Genomic DNA, 13,123 nt, shown 5'->3' on the forward strand with positions numbered 1-13,123 from the left:
TATGTAATCGATCTAACCATAGAGACTTCACATTTGAATATTTCACTGGTTGCACTATAAAACCCTGTATAAAGAGAAAATCTTATAATGACTCCAGGAATACCAAATATCTTTCACGAGTGTGGCTAATAGTTTGATATATTTCACTCGTGCACGTTCTGGCATTACTGAAGACACTTTTTGATATTCGGTTTGTTACACTTTTATCAACAAAAAACTACCACGGAACGCTTAGCGACACGTGAAGCTGACAGTACTTGATCTGGATCCTTTTACTGCTAGCATATCTAGGACAGCATACGCTATATAGGTCCATGTTCAAAATTTATTGAAATAAATATATAAAAAGCTCATTATTAAATTAACTTCATTATTTTTTTTATTAAAGAATGTGCTATAATTCATTTTTTAACAAAGTGTGCCAACTTATTATCAAAATTAATAATTTGAAACAAAGTCCTGTCATATTAACTCAGACCGCTTCGCGTCGTTGATACATGTACTTTGAAGTGCTAAATCTGTAATGGTGGAAAGTTGGAAAAATGCAGAGTTATTGTATCACCACTTATCCTGGTTATGCAATGTAAACACCATCTTTGTAAGTTTGGACGCTGACACGTTTCATTTGACTTGAGTTCCCACCAATCGACTCATTAGAATTGCTGGCCTAGGTAGTCTAAATGATAATAATTCGAGGTTATTATTTATCGCTTTATCACAACCTTATTCGTAGGTCGTCTCAAAGCGGTTCACAAATTAGTATCCTTGGTTATAGGTCCTTTGCAACCAGCCACCATCTTTCTTAACCCCCTGGGGAGCATACAGCTGGTGCTGCCATTTCGGCACATACAGCTAGCATTCAACAATTTTAGCACTGTCCGGCTACGTATTTACAGCTGAGTAGACTGGAACAAGCTGAGTAAAGTATCAAAACTCAAAGATACAACACAGTGCCGTGACGTGACTCGAAAACACAACCATTCGGTCACGAGCCCGGCGTCCTACCATTATACTACCGTGCCTCCTATAATATAGCATATATAGTCTGCTGGCTTGCATGCAAATACAAGTTTACTGTTGAATTAAACGTCGTGTTTCCCACAACGATAGTCACACTATGATTGGTAGCAGATGATTATTTTGGGTATTAGACGGGCTTGATGTCTCAGAAGGATTTTCCCGTAGTTTTTATCAGTGTTTTTGATTGGTCGAATCAGCGAAAGTGATATTTTGCAGTAGCAGTGAAAAGAATCACTTTTAAAGAATGAATAATTTCCAATATTTCACCTGTAAAAATGTAATAACAAAGGGTAGCTTACAACAGTTTAACCCGAGGAAAACGTTAAAAAAAAATATTTACTAATCGCTTTATAGAAGTTCATTTCTGTATGTTTTTATCGCTATTGGAATTTCGCAATGGTTTTGCTTGTGTAATATATGTATATGTACTGAATGCACAGACACTAGAGATAACAGAATGATAATACAATTTGATACGAAATGGGACGTTTGTGCTTCCTTAAATTGATTAGTTACAGCTCCTTATATGGACACAGAGGGTTAGATTTGACAGATGTTCTATGGGAAATGGAGAAAAGGGGAATTTCATTAATATTTTCATTGCGTATTGTCCCTGACAACGTCGAGGATTGTCTGTGGTAGGTCATAAAGTCACAGGATCATTAAAAAGGAGTGAGTAAAAATAGGAATGATATTAATTGTCATTTAAACAGATACTCAGCAATATTCTTGTCGAAATATTGTAGGGATTGAGTGAGGCTGTGAGACATTTTGCCCCTTGTCCAAAAATACTAGATATATTACATTATTCTTTAAAAAGTCATTCGATTGGAGACGTTGAATGATTGTAGAGACAAAATTTATATTAATTACTGAATATGATAATACAAGTTTTAAACTACTCGAAGAATGTGCGGTTTAAACGATGTATATCAGATCTTTACTAAATATGGAAGACCCTGTTGAAAAAGATATACTTCGAAATCATGGTGTGGGATTGGAATGTTGACATTGATTATAAATAAGACATCATCAATTATCTTAATCGTAATTACACCGAGGCTTAATTTAGCCAATAGAATTATCCAAATTTAGATGAAGTCGATGTTTCGAGGGAAGATAATGATGATGTCCGATACAGGTTTGGTCCTGATGGGAAAAATATCGTCTGGAATTTGTTTGAACTCTACTGATTGATGCATTGTACAAATCAGACCCCTTGTCTGTATATTTTGAATGAGGATTTATGAAACAGTAGCTTGGACGAGACACACTAGCGGTTTCCTCAGAGCTAAAGATGTATATAGATTTTAAACTAAGGCAAATACAACGATTTAGAAAACGCAGAATCTAGCATCAGTGATCACTTATTAGGGGAACAGGGTATACTTATTTGAAGTATTGCGGTTAAAATCCTGGGCTCGTATTCATAATACTGTTTTGATGCTCAAGCATACTCTCTGTCTAAAACCAACTTTCTTGTAACTTGCCTAGTTATTTTAGTTATTTAACTTATATTTACGTTTTCTCTGCCTCTTATGTTCTTTTTTAACTTATAATTTATATTTAAAATTAAAAATGCCCGCCTTATCGACAGTCCACACAATCTCGTTCAATAGTTTGAACAGCGAATTGTCGCGTGCTGATTGGCGAACAAATTAGTACTTCGAAATTTTAACAAACACTTCAATTTTATTCCACAATTCAGTATCAATACAATTGCGTATAATATGTCTAAAGGGTGATTTAAGTTTATCAATAGAACTCAGAGCTGAAAGTTAGATTTGAAATTGTTTCGATTTTCCCCCGGGAAACACATTTCGCGCATGGACAAATACAGTGAACACCGTAAATCCGACCTTGCCCTCCACGAGGGAGTTATTTTTGGAAGTTAATTCGAACTTTTCTCTTCGCTCATTTAGTGGAGAATCCAGGCGTGAATTTATTTGTTGATTGTATGGAAACCTGACAACAGTCGGTAGATTCTATAACGGCCTCGTTATTTGACATGTCGTCAGTAATCAGGAACCGTGGATGCGAGACGCGTGAAACTGATAGCGTTTGAAGTGAGTGATCTTGCGACGGAGCACAGGTTCGTTACAAAATGTCTGAAATTTTTATGTGTGCTGTGACTCATATCAGTAGGTCTGTAACATATGTGTCAGTAGGTCTATAGAATATGTGTATTTCAGACACTTGTAACGAACCCCTGTTGATCAGTGCAGTGTAACAGACGATATTTCTGATACATTGCATGAGCGTTAAAATTGTTTCCATTGCCGGCATTGGTGATTTCAACCGATGTGCATTTTGTACGATATTGCAGACCTTGGTATTGTTTTCGTTGAAATAAAAGTGTTTTTTATTTTATTTTTTATTTTGCACATAAAGTTACAATGACATTGTCAAATTTCACAATGCCCAGCGATATTTCAGCAGCCGTCATGTTTATTTATATTGGATATTGTAGTTCCGGTCAGTATTGTATTAATACGCTAATAATTTTGTCTCATGATGCATGGTAATTAAAGTCCCATCAACGACACAGCTTTCAAATAGGCTATATAGTGACAATGCCATACAAATGTAAATATTGAATGTTGACTATGATATAAAACTTTGTATTGATTATGGGGTTAAACCGACTCTCGTTAATATGATATGTGATAGCTAAGTTATTGTCAAAGTTCATTATATAGAGAGTAACAGTGCTAGTCTTTGAGAATTGCTACCTTGTAGTAATAAGCATAGGTCAGATATGCCTGCAGGGACGGTGTTTATTGGAACATGTGCTTGAGATAGATAATAAAACGTGGACACTGGAGAACGCTGAAGCACGCTGAGTTAATATCAATCCTCCCATGCAGTTTGACACAAACATTTTCTCATTACGTAGAGGAAAGCACAAACAATTTCAACGAATCAATTAAAAACAATAAAAAATGTGATCAGTTTGATACATGTAAACTTTGTTTATTTCAGATAAATGCGGGTCTTTAAATGTGTGAGTGGCAATTCATAAAATATTACTTATTTTTCTAATCTATTTTATTTTAAAATGATTTAAAGCGATATACATGTAATCACCAATGTCGACGTCTATTGACAATACTGAATACTGATCCCCTCTCGTCTGATAAACGTAGGTGTATGATAAGGTTACTGCCTCCCTTCATATATTTTCATTGTTTGTGTCGAATAGGAAAGTGCAAGATAATATTTGACCTTTGTGCCAAGGGCCGTATGCATATTTGTTAAGTCAGTATGAAAAGTATTCGACATCGTTGTTTAGCTGTAAATTTGTTCGACTTTAATATTAAATTGTCCAGTCTACATACTCAATTTTGATAAAGCCCAATCTGTATGTATCGGGTTGAAACAGTGTTGCGGAGATGAAATGGAAAATACCATGGAATCATCAAAGAAAATGACACTTATGACATGGGATGTAATATATTTGGAAGCAAAACTTATGGAAATAAAAAGTTCACATAATCATTTCTTTTGATTTAAGTAATTAATGCGTTGTGCAGGAAAACAGGCAAAGTTTTTTTCAAGGTTGAGTTTGAATTCATGTTTTACAGTAGAAAGAATAACTTCTAACACCAATATACGCTGTAGGTCGCATGCTGTGTGAGAGAAAATAACTTGAAACTATTCCCTGTAAAGCTAGCATAATACGCATTCTGATACGCTACGAAAGAAATAAGCAATTTTGAGCTTTTCTTAAATATAGATACAAAATATATATTCTACAATCTACCTCAGGTTTTCCGAGGAAAGTCAGAATGTCTAGATATAGACTAGTTGTTTTATTGATAAAAGTGTGTATGCTGTGTCATATATACTGCGATACCTTATGTGTACTGCTTTGAAAACTTTATGCCGTATTGATATGCAGTTTGAATAACGCTGTGAAAAGGGAATGTGTACTGATCTACTGTTATCAATAGTTAATTAGTTCTGTGTATCAGGGAAGGTGTGTTTACATTGTTTGACACACGTCTCATTCATTAGCCAATTATCAACAATACAAAGTTAAGTATGTAATGAAATATTGGTGGATATTATTCTGATTAACCTGTCACGCGTTTTCGTTTTAAAAAACCCCGATAAGTTTGGAAACTAGTTTCAATACAAAAAGCAATAAAGCCAACATAACCAAAAACTGAGAAATCGTATCAGACATGGAAAGACATTGCAACAAAAACAGTGAAACTAGGTGATGTATACAAGTTAGGTTTCCCGTCAACACATACTGCAAACGACATGATACCTCCAGTCGAATCAAGGGACGTATGTAGAATATCGACAATCTAAACCAAAGCGACAAAGTCTTTATGAACGATCAATACTTAAATATCATAGTTGGAGATCAGGTCAAGGTGGCGACAGTTAAAATGTCTGCGTCGCAGATGGAAACCTCTCAGAAATCTGTATAACTGGTTACACGGCGCATTTTTCCAGACCTATGTCAACGATTGAGAAATCAAAATCGTCACACGTATCATAAGCATGGTAGTAAAGCGAGCATAAGTGCCATACTGAGGCAAAAGTCAAGGTATAAGGCTTAAAAATAGAAGGCTGATGCCTCTTCTTTTTTAAAGTTCAATATCCAACTCCCGATACAACACTTAAACACTCACAATATTGTTTTTTTCCATAAATAGAGTAACCTTCCCTTTATTTTGCTTTGGATATTACTGTAGCACGGCCTGGATTATGAAATGAGGAGTTATCGGGCGAAAAACCACCGACCTACGGCCAGTACCTGGCGACTGCCCCATGTAGGTCTCGAACCTGCGATCCAGTGGAGCAGGGCTAGTTGTAGCAGAATGCCAGACGCCTTAATCAATTGGCCAACGCGTTCCCGCGCTACCGTTGAACAATTAACCCAATTAGGCAGAACATCAGTTTAAATATTTGAGATGCAGGGTTTCCACTTGGGACAGTGTTAACGATTTTTTTCAATTGTTTACGTCAAAGCAAATCCTCAAGGCATTACTTTATTTTAAGGATGACTTAATCAAAGTTAAATATAAATAATGCATAGTTTAATTGTTTGCCAATAGCACTGTGATAACCGGATGATTTGGAAGTGGTGAACATTTAAACCACAGAGTAACATTTATGGTGTGTTTGATGAAATATATTTTGGAATCTACAAAAACGAATTGTATCGGCATTGACAATCATTTGACAGTGCGCAAGTTCTCAGTATTTGTTGATACAACAAAATATTCAGATATGATAAACTGTGTCTTGTCTCTAGACAACGTCGTTTGTGTATGTTTTAGAAGGAATGATTGGCAACCAGTGCTATTTGAAGGAGCTCTTTGCGTGAGCAATATTCTAGGTAGTAATTGCAAACAAAAATAACGTGGCTTAGCAAGATTTGTCGTATGGTAAGTACATATGTGACATGGAGATCGGATGAATGGTTATTTCTACATACGGAATACCGTATACCTGTGGTTACATACAGGTTTGTCAGATGGTAAGGCCACATACCTGTTTAACACTAAGAGGTTTGCTAGATGACAACATGAGGCTGCAAACTTGTCATGGTTATCGGAAAATGGTTTTTGACATCAGGAAGTTGTCGGGTGGTAAGACTACAGAATTGTCTGTAATTGGATAAATATATTCTGATAAAAAGATCGAGCAAACTAGACTATATTGATATTCCTAATCATACCCAACCTAGATATTCGAATCTGCATAAGTTTTAAAGCCAATGGCATGAATATCTCTCTGTATTTGTCGATGATTTTTTTATTTTTAGTATAGCTCTTGGAAACATTGATAAGAATTTGAAATGTGCTTCACAAAATCATTGGTAAGACAAACCAGGAAGCTTGTTATTATCGACAGTGCTGAGATTACAAGTAAAGGCATGGCCAAAAGGATTAGGACAAACTCTGGTGGAAAACAAATAAGTCACCTAATATTACAAGTGTACATTTGTATATGTCGTTTACTTTTGCTTGTTTACACGATAACTCAAACAAATGTTTTCCGATTTTTATTAAACTACTTGGTTGTTTCCCTTCCTGGATGTTTTGAATGAGTTCTTAAATCGTCACATTTGAACGCTATTTGGCAGAGTAATGCCCCTTTGCATTGCCCAATAAGGGTATTCCGTCGAGAATGCAACAACTTTTTAATGATTTGTTCAAGACTCCTGTACCTCAACGCCAAGTTTCTAGTTTTTGTAATAGCAACATTGACAAAGTAATTATCATTCTGAAACACAAAATAGCTTGGCCATAAACACAGTAAAAAGGATGGCGAGGTCACAGTAATTAACAAAACGGTGGCAGTAAACACATTAATAGCATATGTCACTACCTGCTTCCAAAATAACATTACTTTCCCGAGGGTCTGACGGGCTCGCGATGCTCTTGTTCTGTTTGACATATTGTTTTTTTCGGCCTCCGCTGTTACAGTTGTATGTTTACATACAGTCTATACAGTCTAGTATATGTGATATATGCATGTTTTGCATCTTCAAGTCGATTTAACAGTGACCGAAATTTTACTTATTAGCTTTCACTTTAGTTTCTTTCCACCCTCTTGGTTTTCCTTCATCTAAATAGAACTTCCTCATTATTTTCGAAAACTTATTCATGTTTGCCCATAACAAGGTGTCCTATGCAGTTGCAGTCTAACACTCATTACTTAACCATTTCTGAATTTGATTTTATGGTAGAAAATTAATTCAATATATTTCTTTATAAAGGAACACTTGTTAAAAGATTAATAAAATTATTTTTGAAGAACAACCTACATTAATTCAAACAAAACTCAGTTATTTTATTTAATCATTGTTCGTCCTGGGAAGAATATTAATCTTCAGAAAAGATATTGGATTTTGATGTCAGAAGAGATTTATCTTTGCAGAAATTGCGAATCCCGAGTAGGAACATTCAAAATCCTTATTTGTGTTTATAAAGTTAACCGTTAGTTGCCAAGTCAGTGTCGCATACCGGATTTGAACTAGCAAAACCCATTTCCTTCACAATCTCAGTACATTGACGATGACAGAAAATGACGTTATATGTGATAGATGATTATTTAAGGAATAACCAGATTGGTTTTGGGGTTATACAATTAATGCACGAAAGTGCATTTTTGGTGAATACTGTATAACCCAAAAATATGTGTTGTTTTGCCTTAAAATTTCATTATAAAGCACAATTATTATTCGTGGTCACTTTTTATGATATGGACATGTATGAAGTCAAGATCCATGTATTAATTAAATACATCTCATGAATACATGTTGATGCGATTTCTCTTTTTGCAACAGTGACAGTCATACTACAGTATTTGATGGCAGAATCTACCAGACTTTCAGGACAACAATCCTAAACGTCATTTCATATTTGTATACCTGTACCTTTTTGCTTCGGCAGTTTACGTAATTTTACGGGAACATACTTGTCATCCAGGTGGAAAATAGGCTAAACTATCAACTGGTATTGATCTTTGGCACCTAGTTTGTATATTTCTTTATCGAAATAGACTCCAGCACTGACAATGGTGAACCAGCAGCAATTGCGCTTATGTCCTTGGAAGAGGGGACTATTTTTAATCGTTGATTTTTCAAGCATTTATTCGATCACAGTGAATTAATTATATTCTGATTTTGCTTACTCTGCAATGTTGTTTGGCTATGAAGATAATCAAGTCCCAGTATATTATTTTGACGATTCTAGTGAACTGAGAAACGGAATGACTTTACGAGTTACATGTATATAATTGGCAGATAAATTAGCCTATCAGAAATCATTTAGAGTATGTTTTAGTCTCAAGTAGAAGAGACGGATGGAAACATATCAGATTTAAGCATGTGTAAATGTGGTTCAACTACGATCGAACCATTTATGATCGCTGAGGAATTGCATTCAGCGGCAAAGGTGTTGGCTTTACAAATATCTGCATTTGATTTACTCTGAATAGAAGTAATTTCTATAAGTTTTTTGTAATATCTGCTGCAGTAATACCTTGTCGTTTCTATTTATGGAATTACTCCGCTAAGAGCTGCGTGCTAGCATGCATACTAAAAGACCTCCATAGTTCAATACCTTTTGAAGTTTAACTTCGCAACGGAAGTAACAAAAGCATTCAGGTCAGACGGGTCGACTCAACTAACGACCTTGAACAATACAGTTTGATAGTAACGAGTAGTTTGCAAATAAAATGTAGAAAAATACAAAAACTTGCGCATTGAGAGTTAACAAACTAGAGTTTGCTAAAGATCACAGTCAACAGTCTTTTGTCCTGGATTACCTTTGTCAATAGTTTTTTGTTTGTGTTTGAGCTGTATCCAATATATCAACACTAGTAATAAATAATATAATCTTGATATTACTGCTGAAAATTTGCAGAAATTTGAACAAAAACGTTGTGAATTGTTGTTTCCAAATTACCCAACCATACTGCAACTTAAAAAAGATCACTCATGTCCTCAAGGCTCAACTCTCGGAGACTACCAGCATATTCTACCACCAGACTTAACTTCATGTGTTATAGTTTACATATGAATACAAAATTATGCAGTCGAAGAAAGTCACGAACTGAAGGAAAAATCGATTACTTGCAATATGTCAATTTGAATTTATTGAAAGCATATCAATTATGCTAATTGAAACAGTTTTTCAAATTCATCTTAATTTTGTCCCAGACATGTTGTGATTATATAAGGGTATGCTGCACTTTATAACTGAATCATGGTCGAAAATTCATTTATGAACCGACAAAGGGACAAAGGACAGAGTGACCATGTCAAACGTTGTATGTTATAATTACCAGGTTATACAGCGCTCATATAATGAATTCGTCTAGGCCTCCGCATGTATGGAGGTTCATTGCACTGTATAGCGCCAATCCTTTCATTGTTAATACGTTTCATCTATATTCTGTGCATTTTAAACAATCATAGATAAAAGTTCGTTTAACTTGAATTCAAACATATTATGCCTTTTCCGTAATTGTGTATTTAAAAAATAAACATTGCCTGCCCACCTTCATTCCGTTTACCTTATCCAGCTTTTATGTATCGATTATCTGTTAAATTGTTGGACGTTTTATAAATTTTCCGGAAATGATTGTTTGAACATCTTTTATTTCCAAACAAGGAAAATAATCCTTTCAAAAATCTGCATGCAATCCTATCGAAGTCAATACAGGTTGAAAGTGAACAATAAATGGGGACCCATGTGTTTCAACGCAGTGGTCAACAGGTACACAATATTTAGTATGACTAAGGAAACCAGATGCCATCTTTGAAATTCAAGTATTCTGATCTCGATGCACATATCTTGTCTTCACATCTGGAGTGTGTCATGATACTATTGAATGCTCTGTATGCGCTACCTTTAGACCCTCCAATGTACAACTGTACATCAAATGAGTCGCACGGCATGTCGCCTATCTTTAATTTTCAAGGGAAAGGTATCTGCCAATCGTTTGTTTGTTAATTAGAGTGGATTCACGTCTGTGGCACTACCGAATAGTTCGGTTATCCAGACATATTGCTACGGTGGAGAATGGATAATTGTGTCGAAAACAGAACCCTTGGATAGTAAAGATGACCCGATGCACAACCTACAATCAAATTTAATGATGTCATGTGGTTATGTTGTATTTCCTCTGAATATAGCGAAAATATTTGTTAAGACGATAATCATTAACTAGCTCAGTTATTTTAATATCTTAGATGGTACATGGAAGTTAACAAGGTGGTACATGCAAGCATTGAGGTAAGCTAAGAGGTAAGTTATTCATGTAAACTCAGAGGCGAGATTAGATATAAGATAAAGGATGACACGTAAACGGTAAAATAGCAAGACGGCTTGGATATAAAGTAGGAGGTTGGCTAGGACGTACAATAGCACGTTAGCTAAGATTAAAATACAGCGATGATGTCATCTTTTGTGATAACTCTACATTAATTTTCAGGAATGGAGAGATGTGAACAATAACTCTCCATTACTTAAAAAATAATGCCATTTGTACTCCAAGCATGTGCATTTGGTCATTTCTCACGTGTGATATAAGAATGACATTTTTAGTTACAAAACTGACAACTAAGACTTATTCAGAAATATAACAGACAAATTATTTTTTTATTCCACTCGTTCAGAACAAGACAACAATACATACAAAGAGTAATATGAATTGAGAATAAGAATTGAGAATTAGTTCACTTTAAGTTGATATTTACAGTAAGTTCAATGCTCTTTCCCGCATTTGATTTGAAGCTTTTGCTAGAACTGCAATCACTGTATTCATCTTTTTTTTTGTCCCTGTATCACTTCACTGACTGACCGCTTTTGAACGGACGTGGTTATCTTATAGTTACGAATGGCAGATGATCTGTAACCTCCGATATTAGTTGTTCGTCAACACCAGCATGATATAGTCTGGTTGCTGCTGAAGTTCTTAAGAAATGATTGGTCATGTATCCAGTAAGACCTGCTTGTTTGCAAAGTGACGAAACTACGCATGCAAGCTTGTGTCGGCCAAGCGGTTGGTTACAATACCATTGTATTCCATCAGGCTTTTGTAATGGACGAAGATAAAATGCATCACTACCCGTCAAAGGACACAATTTGCAATATTTTTCATACAACCGCACAACACATCTCTCCGGATTTTGTTCATTTGCATATGCAGTTACACACTTATTGGACACTTTCCTGTGTTTTAATCCACCCTGATTGTTTTTAGAAATATCCTCCGTATAGGCAAGATATCTGCCTTGCTCATTTTCACCCACACAAAACTGGGAACGATCTCCTCTCCTTAAATTTCGGTGTTCCTGGCCACCACGTAAAGCAAAATTTAGCCCAATCAGGTAGACCATTGTGTTGATTAATTTTTCTGGAGTATCATCACCAAGCACATGTTTGGACCACATTACATCCTCCTCCTCTTCAGAAATAGGGAGAGCTTGTTTTTTCGGACCACCAACATTATTCTTTGATTTTTCTTTCATAATGTTATCCAGAGTATTCCTGATTTGAAGGAATCCTTCATCTGTGAGAAATTTGTATCTCTTATCTAGAGTATCTAGATATAATTGAATGCAAATGACGAAACTGTACATGGTTTCTGATGGATAATCAGATCCATCCACCTTGGAAATGGAAAAGTTCAGCTCGTCCTTTGTCATTTCTTCCAGGTTGACCAGTATAGGACTGATATCCATGTTCTTAGCAATTCTATTCCTGTTATCTTGCCATTCCTTAAACGTGTTTACAGCCCATTTTACTTTGCTCATGGTAGAGGCAGCTAGTCTGAAAATACATATAAAGTAAAATACTTTAATTACATGAATACTCATACTACATTTTATATTAGAAAAGTACTTTATTGTACTTTTAATTGCTTCAATTGGATTGAAATCAATGGAGCATATCATTTATCTAATATACATTGTTTACTGTATATATTATTAATCTTAGAACATTAGAAGTTATGAATTTGAAATAATACTATTCCTCAGCAGCAATTAGTGTTCACTGGCCATAATTTGATAATTTTATCAACTTAGAAAAGAAAAGTAAATCTTGTTTAACCTGTCTGGTTCAATTTCATAAAAAAAATGGAAATATAATGAAATATAAGGTCATAAAAAGGACGATATTGTAGTCTTATATTAATATATAGTAAATCTCACCTTCTTGACTGTAATTCTGAAATTTCTGTATCAGTCTTGGGTAGGTTGAAGCGATTCGGCCACAATTCCAAAACATCACGTTCCTCTGCTTTTTCTGCTGTCTGTATCAAACTGTCATCATCGCTGATATCCGAGTAATGTGGTGAATAGTTAGGCATGTTTTCTTTATCCTCTCTCATACCTAAGATGTCTTGTATAGCATTATCAGTGTCATATTCAGAGTCTGGTAAACTTGCACTTGAAAATGTGCTCTGAGTTAAAAACACGTCCTCATCATTTGATTCCATCTTGTTGACTGGTACAAAGGACAAAACCTAGCCCTTACTCTTATACACTAGCATTTTCCCCATGCTTTTCATACCTACCCATGCTTTTCATACCTCTACCCACCAGCAGCAAATGGATAAGTCTCCA

General features: G+C 35.3%; 1 protein-coding gene across 1 annotated transcript; it reads right to left on the bottom strand.

The window, feature by feature from the left end:
• Positions 1 to 9,277: 9,277 nt before the first annotated feature.
• LOC110445118 lies at positions 9,278 to 12,996 on the bottom strand. Its single transcript, XM_021489530.1, has 3 exons — positions 12,710 to 12,996; positions 11,708 to 12,326; positions 9,278 to 9,346 (listed from the first exon to the last, which is right to left on the bottom strand). Exons 1-3 carry the CDS (start codon positions 12,994 to 12,996, stop codon positions 9,278 to 9,280), a joined length of 975 nt encoding a protein of 324 aa, XP_021345205.1.
• Between the last annotated feature and the right edge of the window lie 127 nt (positions 12,997 to 13,123).

Source organism: Mizuhopecten yessoensis, unplaced genomic scaffold (assembly GCF_002113885.1).
Source record: "Mizuhopecten yessoensis strain PY_sf001 unplaced genomic scaffold, ASM211388v2 scaffold2087, whole genome shotgun sequence".
Lineage (NCBI taxonomy): Eukaryota > Metazoa > Mollusca > Bivalvia > Pectinida > Pectinidae > Mizuhopecten > Mizuhopecten yessoensis.